The sequence below is a fragment of the Homarus americanus genome, unplaced genomic scaffold (genome assembly GCF_018991925.1).
Source record: "Homarus americanus isolate GMGI-L3 unplaced genomic scaffold, GMGI_Hamer_2.0 scaffold31931, whole genome shotgun sequence".
Lineage (NCBI taxonomy): Eukaryota > Metazoa > Arthropoda > Malacostraca > Decapoda > Nephropidae > Homarus > Homarus americanus.
Genome location: NW_024746359.1, coordinates 12501 through 30250, shown reverse-complemented (window position 1 = coordinate 30250; position 17750 = coordinate 12501). Strand labels below are relative to the sequence as shown.

Genomic DNA, 17750 nt, shown 5'->3' with positions numbered 1-17750 from the left:
TCTCTCTCTCAAACCTGACCTGACCTGACCTAACCTAACCTAACCTGTCCTAACATAACTTAATCTACCCTAACCTAACCTAACCTTACCTAATCCCCCGCCCCCGCCCCCGAGGTAGCGTTAGGGTGGTTGATCTTCAGGTAAAATAAACTAGGACGAATCTTCAGGTGATCCATCGTAATTATTTTGATCCGGTCAGTTGTGTTCCAAGTTTATCCTGTGTATGTATGTATGTATGTATGTATGTATGTATGTATGTATGTGTGTGTGATGGTTGATGCTCTGTACCTTAGATAATTACCAAGCTGTAGTAGGTAGCACAGTCATCCCACACACCTGATGTCCTTGGTTCTACTTCACGCCCAAAAAATTGATGTTTTTTGTCCTGTGGAGAAGTTTGTGTTTGGTTATGTATAATTACTTCGTGACTTGTAGTTCCAGGGCATATAAACCTAACCTGACCTGACCCAACCTAACCTAACCTGACCCAACCTGGCCTAAACCTGCCCCTGAGCATTAGAATACATTAGACTTTAAGGTATTTGAATGGTTAGTTTAGGTTAGGTTGAGGTCACTTAAAACTGGAGCTCATTTGACTTCAGTTTTGACTCCACATGTCGGTTCAGTATCAAAGCAATCTGGGCGCCATATTGCCTCCCACCTCTGCGTTGTTGTCTATATTTGGCAACTGAATTCATTCTCTGATTGGCTACGTGCAGTTTGATGAACGAATTTTATACGCTGATTGGCTAACATGTGCTATTTCTTGGACGAATGCTGTACGCTGATTGGCTACGTGGTGGGCGAAACCTGTATATTCAGGTATACACCAGCTACGGTACTCGTAGCTCTCTCGGGTATCAAAACCCATGGTAGCCTTGTAAACGAGTTCTCATTGGCTGGGCGACCGATTTAGGGCAAGTGGAGGCGAGGGACCTTGGTTCAGCCTTGAGGAATCTGGTATATTATGCAGTTGTCTTTTTTGCGGTATATCTGGTAGGCGACGTGTGACAAACCGGATATAGTGTACAAGCCGGATATAAGTGCACAAGCCGGATATAAGTGCACAAGCCGGATATACGTGCACAGGCCGGATATAAGTCTACAAACCGGATATACTGTTACAAACCGGATATACTGTCACAAGCCGGATATAATGTATAAGTCGGATATAATGTACAAACTGGATATAAGTGTGCAAGCCGGATATAAGTGCACAAGCTGGATATAAGTGCACAAGCCGGATATAAATGTACAAGCCGGATATAAGTGCACAAGCCGGATATAAGTGCACAAGCCGGATATAAGTGCACAAGCCGGATATAAGTGCACAAGCCGGATATAAATGCACAAGCCGGATATAAGTGCACAAACCCACAAAGTAATATCTTCACCCACCAATTGCTTTTAATATTACAAGATCATCAAACTAACACAAAACATTACACTACCGGACAAAAAAAAAAACATGGAAAAAAAACACAGGAAAAGCCACGCCATTAATGCCCGTTTGGTCACACACCGCCCAGAGCAATGGCAATGCCTTTATCTGAAGAATTTAGTTCACTTTCGCTAATAGTGTGTCACCGCGTGTAACTTGAGATGCCAGAACTTGGTGTAGGTTAGTTTAGTATGGTGTGAGTTATGCTTAGGATTGACAAACAGACTGAGAAAATGTTATATATACTGTATATCCCCAAGCGCAGATATATAGCTGAGATAACAACAATAATAATAATAATAATAATAATAACCGCAAGAATAAGACCTACAATAATAATAATAACAACAACAGCTAAAACAAAAAAAACAAAAAAACAACAACAATACACTATCATACGTCCCTACAGTCTCCTCCAACATGGTGTGGCGCCGAGACACAGGTACAGGTGTTGACTAGTCGTGTGTGTGTGATGTTTAATTCAGTAACATGTAGACGGAACAGCAGGCAAGCGGAATCCTGTTCAGTGTGTGTGTGTGATTCCATTCCTTAACTTTAAATCCCAATCGAAAGACACTCGATCATATCTCAAATTCTCACCCACCCAGCACCCCAACACCACCCCCCTCCAGCACCCCCCCCCCCCCCCCCCACACCTTACCATCGTCATCATTGGCCAGACTCAACAAAAAATCGAGAGAGAAAAAAGGGAAAGTATAAAAAAAAATTGGAGGTGGGGAAATTCGTCATTGCTACTGAGTTCCCTGCCCTAAAAAAGTAGTCTATTGGAGGCCACGCCGGGTATCGAAGGCCACTCCTCCCCTTGACCACGCCCGTCTTACCACCAGTCAGCCAGCCACCACACCTGCCTCCCCTCCCCACCTCCTGATGTCCCCACACTGGAGTCATATTAGTTGCCATATTATTGTCACCAGGTTGATGTTATACCTGTAGCCATAATGTATTTATATTAATCAGTAGTGTTGTTATGCTAGTGGTTATATTGTTGGTATACATTATACAACGTAATTATACGCATGTCATCATACACACACACACACACCGTACCATACCACATGTCATATATTGACTTGCACACGTATATTGCCCTACCCTACCCTACCCCACCCCACCCTCAAACAACCCTACTTCAACTACCCCTTCAGCGTAAATAATAAACACACACACACACACACACACACACACACACACACATTAATTAAGACATACCAACCAGGTCACACTCCCGAGGGGGCCAAAATACCTGCAGGAAGGGAGGGGACACAGTGAGGCAATAAGCTGCGTTGCAGAACTTGATAAGGTCGTGATATTTGCAAAAACTTAAGTTCAGTTTTTTGAAAGTTTATCAGGATATTGGTGAAGTGTGTCAGGGTCGGGAGTCTTAAAGGTTCGTAAGATTCCTCGTAGGTGAAGCTATATGTAGAGTATGTAACTATCTTTTTTGATTTACGATAAAAACTTAAAATCTGCGTTTGTAAATTATTATTCGAATTTTATTGTGATTCTGCCTTAACTAGTTAGGTTCATTTAGCGCCAGAGTTAAAGAGGAGAAATTTTAAAGTATTCGCAATGTTAATTTTGTCTCCTAACTGGTGATAAGTGAGCGTATCTACTTAAGGTAGAGTCTCAGTGTTAATTTTGTCTCCTAACTGGTGATAAGTGAAGGTATCTAGTTAAGGTAGAGTCTCAGTGTTAATCTGGGCATTTTCTACGTCATCAATTCCGAGGAAATATTTATCTTATGAATCTTTGAGCGTCTGGATGCAGGATGACGGGGTTAAGAGGCCTGCCCGCCTATTGGTCAACACGGGGTGACATTTACTAGATGGAAGCTCATTTGACTGTGTGACGTCATGGTGTTGAGGAAGAGTTAAAGATAGAACAAGAGAAAGGTGTGTGGAGAGAGAAGAGTAAATAATAAGATATATAGATAGACAAAGAGACGCAGAGAGAGAGATAAACGAGGAACTAACAGACATTAACGGAGACGAAACTACAAGCGCTTGCTCAATATGTTTACGACATACTGCAAAGTTTAAGGTCAGTGTCTGAAGCTTGTCTTAGCCACGGAAGCTGTACCTCTCTCTCTCTCTCTCTCTCTCTCTCTAACCCCTCCCACTCAAAGGCACCACCACGGACCTCCACACCTCTTCCTCCTCCTACATTCACCACTACACCACCTCCTCTACCACCTCCTACACCTCTTCCCCCCCTCTTCCTCCTCCTACACCTCCCCCCCCCTCTTCCTCTTCCAGGTATCTTAAACAACTGACATTCCTCAGAACATGACAGATGACAAGTTAGAATCACCATTGATTGGAGTACCGGACAGTGGTATCACAGAGTCCCCCAAGGTTACTGTGTTGTGGCCTTTCTGTTTGATTTTTTTCCTTTTTTTTTCTAGGCCTCAACGTGACACTTTATTGTCCCAAGTTAAGATTGAGGTTAGGTAAACTATTTCCTGGAGTTTTAGAGGATTACCTGAAGATTAACTGATCTAATTAACCTTTTCTTGGAGTTAAAGGGGATTACCTGGTATTAGTCCCTTTAATTAACTCTTTCCTGGAGTTATAGAGGATTACTTGGAGTTATATACGATCACCTGAAGATTATCCCCAGTTTGTTTCATCTGATGATTAAACACACTAACGCTACCTGATGGGGTTAAGTTAGCTTTAGGATAGCCAATCTTCAGGTACAGGTATAGACAGTCACTCAAAAAATATTATCTCTACAAAATTGTGTTGAAAAAATGACACAACAGACGAAGGATTTTGACAACCCTACCGAGACAACAGGAGTCACAGTGTTCATTATGGAATTCATCGATCACCCGAGTACAGATAGTTTTTTGAGTGACTTTATATAAATTTCAAAATGATTCCTGTACATGAACTGCTTGAAATCAATGTACAAGAATGTTACATCATGGTGCACACAGAAAGTATTGGTCAATATTAGCAGACTGTCTCGCCCTCTCTCGTGTCTTCTCCTCGAGAGATTTGTACTCCCTCGGGAGACGTAGAGTGAGGGGCGATATGATAGAGGTGTATAAATGGAGGTCAGGGCTAAACAAAGTAACAAAAGTACTCAGACTATCCAACCAGGAAGGAACTCGTAGCAATGGTTTTAAATTAGACAAAATTAGATTTAGGCGCGAGATTGGTAAATATTGGTTTGGAAATAGAGTAGTGTACGAGTGGAACAAGTTACCAAACATCATCATTAACTCGAACACGCTGGGTAGCTTCAGATATAGGTTGGATGGATATATGAGCGATAGGGGTTGGGTGTAAACGGGGCTGCCCAGTATGTCACTGCAGTTTCTTCCATTCTTACGTTCTTATGTTCTCTGATGTGGTAAATATCTCAGCATGGTTTGTGTCTCTCCCGTCCCAGTACATGAGATGAAATGTATTTTAATATTTTGTAACTTGAGGTTAGTTTTGTATCCCGGGATGTAACAGTGAAAGCTAACCTAATCTAACTTAACCTAATGTTACTTAATCTAACCTATCCTAATCTAACTTAATCTAACCTGACTTTATCCTTACCCCTACCCTACCCTACCCAAATCAAACCTAACGTAGCATGATATAATTTAAGAATGTGGTAGTTTTAAATGCTATCCACCTTTCACTAGCACCAGCCAAACGAGTATTTACGTAAGGAGAAAAAGCGACACAAAATAAGATCACTCGTGTCACCTCTCCCCTTAAAGTGGCAACCTAGAATTATATGAGAGTGTGTGGCAACAGTGTTATCTCGAGTTGGTTAGGTCTCACCCCCCCCTCCCAGCTTATTTCACCTGAACATTAATCACTTCAGCTTATTTTACTTGAAGATTAGCCACCCTAACCTAATATTTGATGACATGAAAATTAGTTTAGGTTGGGGTACTTAATCTTCAGGTGAAATAAGCTTGGAGGCCTAATCTTCAGGTGAAATAAGCTTGGAGGCCTAATCTTCAGGTGAAATAAGCTGGAAGGCCTAATCTTCAGGTGAAATAAGCTGGGAGGCCTAATCTTCAGGTGAAATAAGCTGGGAGGCCTAATCTTCAGGTGAAATATTCTTGGAGGCCTAATCTTTATCTGCTCAAAAAAACCCACAAAATTAAACGTAAAAACTTTAAATTCTAATCCGATCATCAAAAACAAATTCATGACTCAACGCTGGAAATACACTTATATTATTACACAGTCTTTGCTTATTGAGGTGAAAGTGCTGTATATTGGGTTAGGTTAGGGAGTCCGCCTTACCTCCACCTATGAAATGGATGCGTTTAAAATTTTACATCCAGTCACTCAAGAAAAATCGATACAAAATTGGGTTGAAAAAATCTGACACAGATGAAGGTTTTTGACAACCCTACCGAGACAACAGGAGTCACAGTGTTCATTATGGGGTTCATCGATCACCCCGAGGAGACAGAGTTTATTGATTGACTATATAACTTGACGTCTTTACCTGTTTTATAGACCCAGTGCCATTTAGTCCGATCCTATTATAAAAATATTGATTCTTATAAAAAAGACTTGATTTCACTAGATGGTGTATGTAATTTTTTTGGTATTTTTGGGCTTGATTTTTTTTAGTTGGTGTATATATTTTTTTGTTTCGATTTGGTTTTGTTTTAAATGTTGGGATCACGTGAAGATTCGACACCCAAGGTTATTTATGACAGGTATTGATTAAACACTGTAATTATGTGTGTTTATTTAGAGTTTATGTATGTCCTTTATTAGTGTATTGGAAACCATGCATATTAGTGTAATAATAAAAATAATAATAATAATAATAATAATAATAATAATAATAATAATAATAATAATAATAATAATAAACGGTTTATTAATAGAGTTGCAGTAGGTGGCTGAAAATATACAGACTTACATTTGATTTAGACATAATGATATAATATGAATAATGTGTGTGTGTGTGTGTGTGTGTGTGTGTGTGTGTGTGTGTTTTAAAGTATGTTTTCTGTACGTAATATTTTTTTTATTATTGGAATTTAAAGATCAAGAAACGTACGGTATTAGTGATGTCTGCAGCTTATGTGTCTAAATGTCGCTGTGGGAGGAGGGGAGGGGGAAGAGGGGAAGAGGAAGGGTGGGGAGAAGGAAGGAGGAGGGAGGGTTGGGGAAAAGGGGGGAGTTGAGGAAGAAGGAGGAAGGGTGGAGGAGAAGGAAGGAGGGATGGGAAGAGAAGAGGAGGATGGGGTGGGGGAGAAAGGGGTAAGGGGAGAAGGAAAAGGGGGTGGGGGAGAAGAAGGGGGATGGGGAGAGAAGGGGGGGGGGTTCTTGAGAGAGTGATGTCATTGTGTTTGCTTGAGAACAGGATGTGTACTACTTGAGTTCCGTCTTGTGATGAATTATTTTATACACAGGATTATTAGGATGTGTTGTTGTTAGTTGTTAAAGAAATGTAGTGATAACTTTTTTTATGTAGGGTTAAGATAATGTATTGTAGGTGGTTAGGTTAGCATAAAGGCGAGGGTAGATTAGGTTAGGTTAGGTTAGGTTAGCATAAGGGTGGGTAACAGTGAACCTAACCTGTCCTTCACCACAGCCCACACCTGAATATCAACCTCTTGTGTAACTCAAATCAATATTGTGAACCTTATGGGAAGCTGACGACCACACCCAACCTAATACCTCATACAGATCACTCAGTCGTTAAGTAACAGTATTAAGTAACAGCAACAGTGAGTAATATAGATGATTCAGACATTAAGTAACAGGAACGATAAGTATATTTCATTTTAAAGGAACGCCGGAGATTTCTTGAAATACAGATCGCACGGGTATTAAGTAACAGGAACATTATTTCATTATATTACAGTCAAGTATAATAATAATATCTCTGGATTACGTGTAGCTTAAGATTCCACAATATGTATTACTTAAACCAGTGACCTTTAATCAAACCCGTAGAAAATTTCCTTTAGAATTTAATATTACATACAGCATAATATATCCGCCATCTTTACCCACTTTCTTTGATGACCTTCTAAACCTCATTATAGAAAACGGGCAAAAAATAGGGGATACTTGTAGAAAAACTCGAACACCAAGAATACGTCGCAGTTGAGTTTTTGTTGTCGCGTGTTGCTTTTGAATTCTAATGGGGAGTTTAATGGTGTTAGCTCGTAGTGACACCTTAATGGGTTAATTAATGGTGTCAGCTCACAGTGGTGTTGCCTTCTTAATGGTGAAACCAATGAACTTGACCCCAAGATGAAAGTGAATGTAGGATGGGAGGCTTCAGGTGAGGGATTGAGGGAGTGACTCATCCTACGTGTGTGTGTGTGAGAGAGAGAGAGAGAGAGAGAGAGAGAGAGAGATTGGGGAACTAAGGACGAGAATAGAGAGAAAGGGATTATAGAGAAGAGAAAGTGGAAGAGAGGAAGTAGAAAGTAAAAGGGAAAGCAGAGAGAGAGAAAGTGGAAGGAGTGATGAATAGGACAAGTAGAAGAGACGAAGAAGAGAAAGTGAAAGAGAAATTATTTAATCGAATGAGAAATAGAGATAAAATAACGATAAAGCGGTTAAGTAAGGGGTAGGAATTACTGATGAAAGCTGCGTTAGGGCGGGCAGCTGGGCGTGTTGTAATAATCTCTCATATGGAGAAATAATTACCTCAGTCAGGAAAGGTGAGGCGAAATGTTGATGATAATTAGACAAGAGAGTAGTTATGATGATGATGATAATAAGAATAATAAAAAATACCGATAGTAAAAATAATAATGATAATAATGACAATAATAATAATAATAATGATAACAACAGCACTAATAACTATAATAAAAAAACAACAAAATCAGAGACAAAGGGATAACAAGGGTGAGGCGTGGGAAGGAGATAGGAGGAACGGAAGAGGGTGATAAAGCGATAATAACAGAGACAGAGAGAATGATAATGTGGGTTGTAATTGTGGCTTGTGATGTTATTACACTTTTGGGGTCATGGTGAAGATGTTGTTATTATTGTTTTTCATGTTATCATTGTAATTATTGTCGGTTTAGTTGTTATTATTCTTATTATTGTTCTTGTTATTGTTATTTTTTCTATTGGTAGGTTTAGTAGTTGTTGTTGTTCTTGTTATTGTTATTGTCTTGTTGTTGTCATTAGTTGTATTATGTAACACTGTAAAAAAGCAAAACCCAGAACAACAAAAACAACAACAGGACAAATAACCTTAACATTTAAAACACGAAAACACAAAGACAAAAAGATTTATAGAAAACAAAAACAAAAGATTGTATTTACCAGATTTAATTGTTGAACACACACACACACACACACACACACACACACACACACACACACACACACACACACACACACACAGCCTTCTTCGGGTAAGGACGTGTGCAGTCGGCGCTGCCCGCTAACGCGGCCGTGGTCTCTTGACCATGGAGACAGCTGCCAGCCCGGTCTGTCGGGCTCTCCCCTTCCCCATCTCCTCCTTCCCATCTGGATATATCAACAACCTCACACCAACAGTACAGTGCAAAGATTGACGATTAACCCACAAGTGATATAGAAAAGTGGCAATTTCAACTCGAAGGAAAAGGTCAAAAACTCAGCAATACTGATTGTGACTGGATCTGACCTAACCTGACCTCACAGCTTCACCTGACGTAACCTGAAGGATGGAGCACACCTGCATTGCCCCAAGCTACTGTCCTGGCCACACACCAGCCCATACGAGCACGAACTGATTGCTACAAGAACAGCCCAGTCCCAACCATTGTAAAAATTAGCAACACCTAATTATTATATGTCATATTTGTATCACTTATGTTACTTGTACATCATTTGTAAATCAAGAGACCCATTCCCCAATTATGTAATTGTATATTTTCAGCCTTCCGGCTGCCATGCTCTTTCAATAAACCGTTAATTATTATTATTATTATTATTATTACACACACACACACACACACACACACACACACCTTATTTCTCATAGGTATATAGACAGACAGACATACAAAACACACACAGAGAGAGTGTGTGTGTGTGTGTGTGTGTGTGTGTGTGTGTGTGTGTAATTGCCTCACGCGCACACACTCTAGTTACCGTCAGTCTTATTACCACATTAAAATTCACTTCCCCACCTGACCTGACCTATCGAACGCCACAGACAGGTCATGAGAGGTCAAGCGGAAATTGGGTCTTCTGTTTCATGGCATTTCCCTCTTATAACAGTCATGACAGTCTTTATGCCAGTTGAAGTGTGAGTGACTGGAGGTTTATATGATGGGAAGTCGGTTTAATTGGGTTTTTACTGTATGCTGGTTTTAGTTGCTGGTGGTTTATTTGGTTTTATACGACCGATTTTGGACAAATTTGACAAAATCACATGACCGATTCTGGACAAAACTAACAAAATCACTCAACCGATTCTGGACAAAACTGACAAAATCACTTGATTGATTCTGGACATTTGGACAGTATTGATAAAACCACTCGACCGATTGAGAACAAAACTCACAAAACCACTCAACCGAATCACAACCCCCCCCCCCCAGGCATATTAAGCGTTAAATCGCCAGTCCTAAATGGCACTTTTTCGACAGGTAGGTAACTGTGCTAATGAATACCCAGGTGAGCATTTCCACCTGCCCACGGGGTTTGGCCACCTGTTGACCATGACCTGTGACCTATTCTACTAGTGGGGGGTGGGGGGCACGTCTGTTGGGGAGGGGGGAGGCGAGAGATATGGGAAAGAGTCGAGATGAGAGGAAGGGGAGAAGAGGATAAAGAGAGAAAGTGAGGAAAAGGGGAGAGAGAGAGAGGAGGAGGAGAAGAAAATGAGTGAGAAGCAATAGATTAGGTTAGGTTAATTTTGGTTGCATTTGGTTACGGTAAGATAAACTTCTTGGCTTCGTATGGTTAGGTTAGGTTGCAATACTGTACTGGGCCGTTCTTGTTCCGTTGCATAATATCCAATCAAGATAAGGCATTTCAGTCACCCTCTTTGCAAGCACACGTCATACCTGTGTGAGCTGCAACAGGTGTCCGCTTGTGCAATAACACTGCCTACGTTATTGGGGTCATTTGTTGGTTAGGTTAGGTTGAGTAGTGTTCTGTAGTGCTGGTGAAGATTGCTCTCTCTCTCTCTCTCTCTCTCTCGTCAAGCAGGAAGTAGCAAGGCTTTACCTGTCCTGCTTCCCACCTCTTAATTAGTATACAATATTCCTCATTAGGGAAGGTCATACAGCAGCCAGATTCCTCAGGTGTAACTACAGGTGTTATTATTATTGTTCTCATTATTATTATTACATCTCTCGAGAGTACAAATTAAGATGCTTTAACCTGTCTATACTGAATTGCATAATCCAAGTAAGGTTAGGTTAGGTTGGGTCAGGTTTAGGTTAGGTTGTGTCAGGCAAGGTTAGGTGAGGTTAGGTAAGTTCAGGCTAGGTTTGGTTATGTTAGGTTAGGTTATGTTACGTTTTGTTAGGTTAGGTTAGGTTTGGTAAGATTAGGTTAAGTTAGGTTAATCCGCCAAAGGTCGAAGGTGTGTTAAGGCACTGATAAGCGCCTTCCACGACTTGCTTTACTGACCTTAGTAACTTTTTTGTGTGTGAAATTATTGAAACCTTGACTGTCTGGTATCAGGTACCTAACCTCATTTACTTCTACCCTCCACCTTCCTATACCCCCACCTCCCCCTCTCCCTTCCTTCTCCACCTCCTCTTCTCTCCACCTTCCCCCATCTTCCCCCCTCCCCCGGCTGACACCCCTCTCCACTTTCATCCCTCCTCCACCTCCCCTCCACCATTCCTCTTCCTTCTCCACTGCTTCCTCCACTACCCCTCCACCACCACCTTCCTCCCTCTTCCACCTCTCGCTCCATCTCCTCCCCTCCACCACCTCGGGAAGATCTCTTGTCATCGTAACACTATTCTACCATCTACTCTATCTACTTTTAGTCACTTATCTACTATCTACTACGACCTATATCCAACTCTCTTCATCTACTGTCTACTTATAATCTACACCAAGAGTCGGAAGGTCAGCAGGTAGATACAATTACGATACGTGACTAATTACGATACTCAATGACTCCAGTATCGTAGAAAGTTGTGGGTGGGTGTGGATGAGGGTGTGGCTTGTGGATGGGACTGGATGAGGGTGTGGTTGTGTGTGTGGGTGGGAAAGAGCGTGGTTTTGGGTGGGGAGGGAGGGTGATGAAGGGGGTGAGGAGGTGGTTGGGGTGGTAAGGGAGGGAGTGGATGGGGATGAAGGGGGTGGGGAGGTGGTTGGGGATGAAGGGGGTGGGGAGGTGGATGGGGTGATGAAGGGAGGTGGGAGGTGGATAGGGTGATGAAGGAGGGGGGGTGAGAACATAGGCACTTTCTAGCTGGAAGGAATGAGATGGCGTTGTATGGAGGTAAAGAAGAGGAGGAGGGAAAAGGAAGAGTGGAGGGGGGGGAAGATGAGGAGGGAAGAAGAAGAAAAAGCAGGCAGGAGGTAGTGGGGTAGCAGTGGTCCCAAACAGTCATTACACGGTTGACCTTGGCTGACTAAGGTTCGCTCTACATCAGACTGGTCTTGTGTAAACTGAATCCAGGTCATCGTGTTTCACCGCTTGTGTGTGTGTGTGTGTGTGTGTGTGTGTGTGTGTGCGTGTGTGTGTGTGTGTGTGTGTGTCTGTGTCTGTGTCTGTGTGTGTGTGTGTGTGTGTGTGTGTGTGTGTGTGTGTGTGTGTGTGTGTGTGTGTGTGTGTCCCATTTGACCCCAATACACTCCCTGCCAATCGTATTCTCACGCCATCAGAAAGACCTGATTGGCATCCTGAGTTACAAGTAAGACGCCTTGACGTGACTTAAATAAACAAAGCACCTGAAGATTAGCAACCCCAGCTTATTTCACCTGAAGATTAGCCACCCCAGCTTATTTAACCTGAAGATTTGCCACCCCCAGCTTATTTCATCTGAAGCTTAGTCACCCCAGCTTATTTCATCTGAAGCTTAGTCACCCCAGCTTATTTCATCTGAAGCTTAGTCACCCCAGCTTATTTCATCTGAAGCTTAGTCACCCCAGCTTATTTCATCTCAAGTTCACCTGTAGCTGGACTGGAGGTGAGTGACTGATAGGCTTGCCTGAGGTCATACACACCACGACGTTGCTTAAAGGAAAGTGATAAGTGAGGTCAAGATGGTTCATTTATACTTCTTTAATTACCTTCGTGCTTATTATTATTATTATCATCATCATCATCATCATCATCATCATCATCATCATCATTATTATTGTTGTTGTTGTTGTTGTTGTTGTTGTTATATTCTTATTGTCGCTGTTGTTGCGATTATTATTTTTATTATTATTTTTGTTGTTCTTATTCCTGTATTATTATTATTATTATTATTATTATTATTATTATTATTATTATTATTATTATTATACGTCCCCAAGATAGCCGGATAATCCCTTAGTATCCGATTTAGTACTATCATACTGCTTTATACACAGAGCGACGTGTTACACCCGCCTTGTACACACCAGGTGACGCGTGTACACAGTAGGTGACGTCAGTGTACACAGTAGATGACACCAATGTACACAACCAGTCGGGAAGTCTTTAATATTATACAACTGTGTGGAGGGAAGCCAGTCATTGTACTCCTTTTCCTTGAACGAACGCCAGTGCAGGCAAACGTTTCGCCTGTCATTTTATTTTACAATACTAGAGTGGCACAGGATCGTCTGGCGAAGAGTCTCTATATGCATGTCATTGCAGGGTGAAAGGGAAATTTCAGACAGGCGTTGCTTAGTGCTCGTGCTGGCGAAGTGTTTACGACTTGGCCGAAGGGGAAAGTGGAGCACCTGGCGGCGGTGGTGGTGACACGCTCTGACCTAACCTGACCTCCAACCACCACCATCCTTACCACCGCTAACCCCCCCCCCACCTGCATTCTCAAAGGTCCTTCAATATATTGTAGGCGTGAGGGTCTCTCTCTCTGGTTTATCATCACGATTTGTAAGTGAATCATGAGTCACCTGTAATTATAAGTCACCTATAATTATGACTCACCTGTAAATGAGTCACTATGTTTGAAACTGGTATCGACAGGAGTGAACTCAGGGTGATCCAAAAGTCCCTATGCACCGACATTAATTACCAATATAACTAACTGTTCACTATTCTACCTAAATTGTTCTATACCCTGTTCTACGTAATATTACTTACGGTATATACACTTGGTGACCTTTATAGTGACCATTTTTATTAAATACCGTAAGTAGAACACGTTATATAACAATGTAAGCTAAAGGTTCGTAAAACAATGGGTATATTGATTTTTTTCTCAGGGACATTTCGATCACATCTGTATAGCGTCTCTCAGATGCCTTGTAGACGTTCCACACATACCTCCTTCTTCCTTCCTTTCCCTTCTCCCCCCTCCTTCTTTCCAACTTTCTCATTCCCTCCTTACTTTCTACCCCCCTCCTTCCTTCCCTCCGTTCATCCTTCCTTTCCCCTTCCTCCTCTCCCTTCTCTTCTCTGGTCGTAAGTATAACGAGTGAGAGATTATGTCGACACTCCCTCACGATATTCCACAGCAACAAACTTTAACAATCTCTTGCCATATTTAACTCGAGGGAAAAAATGTTAAATTAAACTAACAAACGAGAAGGAGTTTGCTTTTAACGGGAACGTGATTTGGATTTATTTAAGAGGGAATAATTATAATTTTAATATTTTTTTAACGATGGAAGTGAATTTATTTTAACAAGAAAGTGGATTTTGAGGATTTTTATTTTTATTTTAGATGATATAGATTTAGAAAGTGATTTTATATTTTACAAGACGTAGATTTAGAAATTTATTTTATATTTAGACGATTCATTTATATATAGAAAATAATTTTATATTTACAAGACAGATTTAGATTTAGAAAATTATTTTATATTTACAAGACAGATTTATATTTAGAAGGTGGTTTATTTTTAGAAGACATTGGTTTAGGTTGAGAAGAGTGTAGACAATGACGGAGTGTTGACCTTGGTGTATAACGGTACTGAGGTGTTACCAGGTTAATGAGGAATTTGTGTTTGTCATCGTCCAGGTGCGCAGGAGGCGGGGGAGTTTATATACAAGTGACCTTATTTAAACAACCACATTTACGTAAACACATGTAAACAAGTGACCTTATGTAAACAACTGTAAACAACCACACTTATGTACACGCGCTTAGGAGAGAAGATAAATAGAGAATAAGACAAAAAAAAATCAGAAATTATTGAGTTAGAAAATTTCTCCGTCAGTGAGTAAATCAGTTCGTTAGTTAAATGTATCATCCATATAACTGACGGACGCAACCAAAGCGATAACGATAATATGATAATAAAAGAGAAGAATAGACACAAGGAAGAGGAGAATAAATGATAATAATAAGAATAAACAGCAAAATTAGTCACCTTTCTGCCCGTGTGTGGGGTGTGTGGGGGGGGGGGTGTTCTCGTATCGCCTGGCATTGGATTGGATTACTGTTATTAAAACTTGTTTGAGCATTTGTCATGGACCAGTATGCCTTGAGTACGAAGATTGAGTCCTTTGAGTACGAGGAATTAATGTTGAGTACGAGGGTTTGATGTTGAGTACGAAAATTGAGTCCCTTGAGTACGATGGTTTAATATAGAATACGGGTATTTAGTCCATTGAGTACACGGTTTTAATATTGAGTACGAGGGTTTAATGTTGAGTACGAAGATTGAACCTCTTGAGTACGATGATTTTCACAATTTAACATAGATTTTAACCATTTTACTCCCGATTTTGTAATTTAAGGCAGATTTTAACAACTTCGATATTCAAAATTTAACTTAAAATTTAAAAAAAAAATTGAGCCATATTTTAACTTGATCACAGATTTTAACATTTAACTGAATTTATCATCGTAATTTTAACATTGTAACCCATATATCGGTCATTTAACCCATATTATAATTTTTTTAACATTTCGATACACTTATTGAGAGCCCCATCTAGATTTTAACATTGGTACTCAGATTTTAACAATATAGACTTAACAATTTACCATATGTTAACAACTCTAAACAGATTTTTAGAATTTAACCCAGATTTAAACATTACAACAAATATATAAAAAGATTTCGCAATTTAACATAGAATTTAACATAATTTTATCAATATTAACCAATTATTTCAGACATTTTAGCAATTTAACGTAGATTTTAATATAATTTTAATAGTATTACACAATCCAGTAAACTATTAAAAACTTTCATTAATTTTACCCCTGACTTTACGATGATATTCCTGCCTTTTAACTCTTCACCCCTATGACCCTTCAAGCTGTCACCCATGATTTTTAACACTGCCCACGGTGTTTTAAATTAACCCATGATTTTAACAGGGTTCTCAGTTTGCTAATTTAACCCATAATATTAACCATAATCACATAATATTTAGTTTTTCTAACTCGTGATTTTTAACAATTATCATATTTGTAAATTTTAACGAAAAATACTAATTTAACGGATTTTTTCTCGTTTTAACTAGAGATTTTTAACAAACATTATGACTCGATTTAACTTATGCTAATTTGTTTTACGCATTTTCTCAAGTATTAACAAAAATATAAATTTAATCGATTTTAACAACGCACAAAGTTTATATCAAAGTAACAGAGGACGGACCAAAGTTTATAAGAGTAACAGACGGGACCAAAGTTTATAGCAAAGTAACAGGACGGACCAAAGTTTATAAAAAAGTAACAGACGGGACCAAAGTTTATAACAAAGTAACAGAACTAAAACTATAATTATTTTCCTTCAGTAGTTACTCCCAGAAGGTGTGTTACGTCACTGACCTACTGGGCACGTTTGGTAACTCGTCCAGGGCACAAAAGTATTCGTCCAGGACACTTATGATAGTACAGTAGTCGTCCAGGGCATTGATAAGTAACAGAAATCGTCCACAGCACTTAAAGATTATAATAGTATTCGTCTTGGGTACTTTGTAAGTTAAAAGTATTCGTCCATAGCATTTATAAGTAACAGTATTCGTCCATGGCACTTAAAGATTATATTAGTATTCGTCCACAGCATTTATAAGTAAAAGTATTCGTCCAGGGCATTTATAAGTAATAGTATTCATCCAGCACACTTAAATATTACTTTAGTATTCGTCCAGTGTATATATAAGTAAATAGTATTCGTCCAGGGCATTTATAAGTAAAAGTATTCGTCTAGGACATTTATAAGTAATAGTATTCGTCCAGCACACTTGAATGTTACTTTAGTATTCGTCCAGGGCATTTATAAGTAGCATTAATACCTTCATAAGTAGCACTACAATATGTTGCTTCCGTGTGAGAGGGAACAAGAGAGGGACAGACAGACAGACGGACGCACAGCCAGGCAAGGATTCACTTATTTAAGGCACTTAATTAACCTGTATCACCACTTTCTCGTAAATCGGGGTCAGCTTGTGGAGATAACTAGGTCACACAGTGTATGGCTCATCTGCACAAACTTACAAAGAGTATTATGTAAAGTGATGCGATTTGTATTTTAATAAGTGGAAAAAATATATACGAGATGTTATTAAGTTTTATAGAAGACGAAAGTAATATTTTCACTTTCCATTTCATGTGTTATAGAAAACGTATCTTCCCCGACACTCTGTCAGGGGAAGCTAAAACACATTATCATCACCACTCCCGCTAAGACATCGACTCTGGAACACTTTTTAAGGGGGCACACAACAAATCCTTCAGCACTCACCAAAGCTCCCATGTGAGTTGTTTAATCCAAGAGGGAACTGAGTAGTCTACTAGGCCGAACAACACGCGTCCAGTCTATAAGTCTCACAATGAACGAGTTTTTGCCCTCACCTTCACAGCCACGTTTCTACCTCTCGTGTTTATTTACCTTTTGTTGTCATAAAACTTCGACTTGATTTCTAACTCTTATTAACCATTTCTTGGGTTAAAATTGAGTTTATTTTTGTCACTAAAGCATTGTAATAGTTATATATGTAATAATATCTAGTGTGTTTAGTATGAAAATAATATGTTTGTGATGATTGAGGTGAACGAAACGAAATCAACTGAGTAATCCCGGGTATGAACGAAGATTTGTGGGACACGATCAAACTACCATGTGTCGCTGGGAGTTTCATCCTAGTAACGTATTTTAGTACACAACTCCTGACGTTTCTTCACCATAAGGATGTTCTTCAGTGTTCACATCATGGTAGAACAGTGATTTATTTGCTGAACATTATTTATCCCAGTATTAAG

General features: G+C 39.8%; 1 protein-coding gene across 1 annotated transcript in view; it reads right to left on the bottom strand.

Moving 5' to 3' along the window:
* Positions 1-17298, bottom strand: part of LOC121879211 (collagen alpha-1(XVII) chain-like) — a 33559-nt gene extending 16261 nt beyond the window's left edge. Inside the window, exon 1 of the mRNA XM_042385807.1 lies at positions 17233-17298. Coding sequence (XP_042241741.1) covers positions 17233-17244 — 12 coding nt within the window. The 5' untranslated portion in view covers positions 17245-17298. The remainder of the gene's footprint in view (positions 1-17232) is intronic.
* Between the last annotated feature and the right edge of the window lie 452 nt (positions 17299-17750).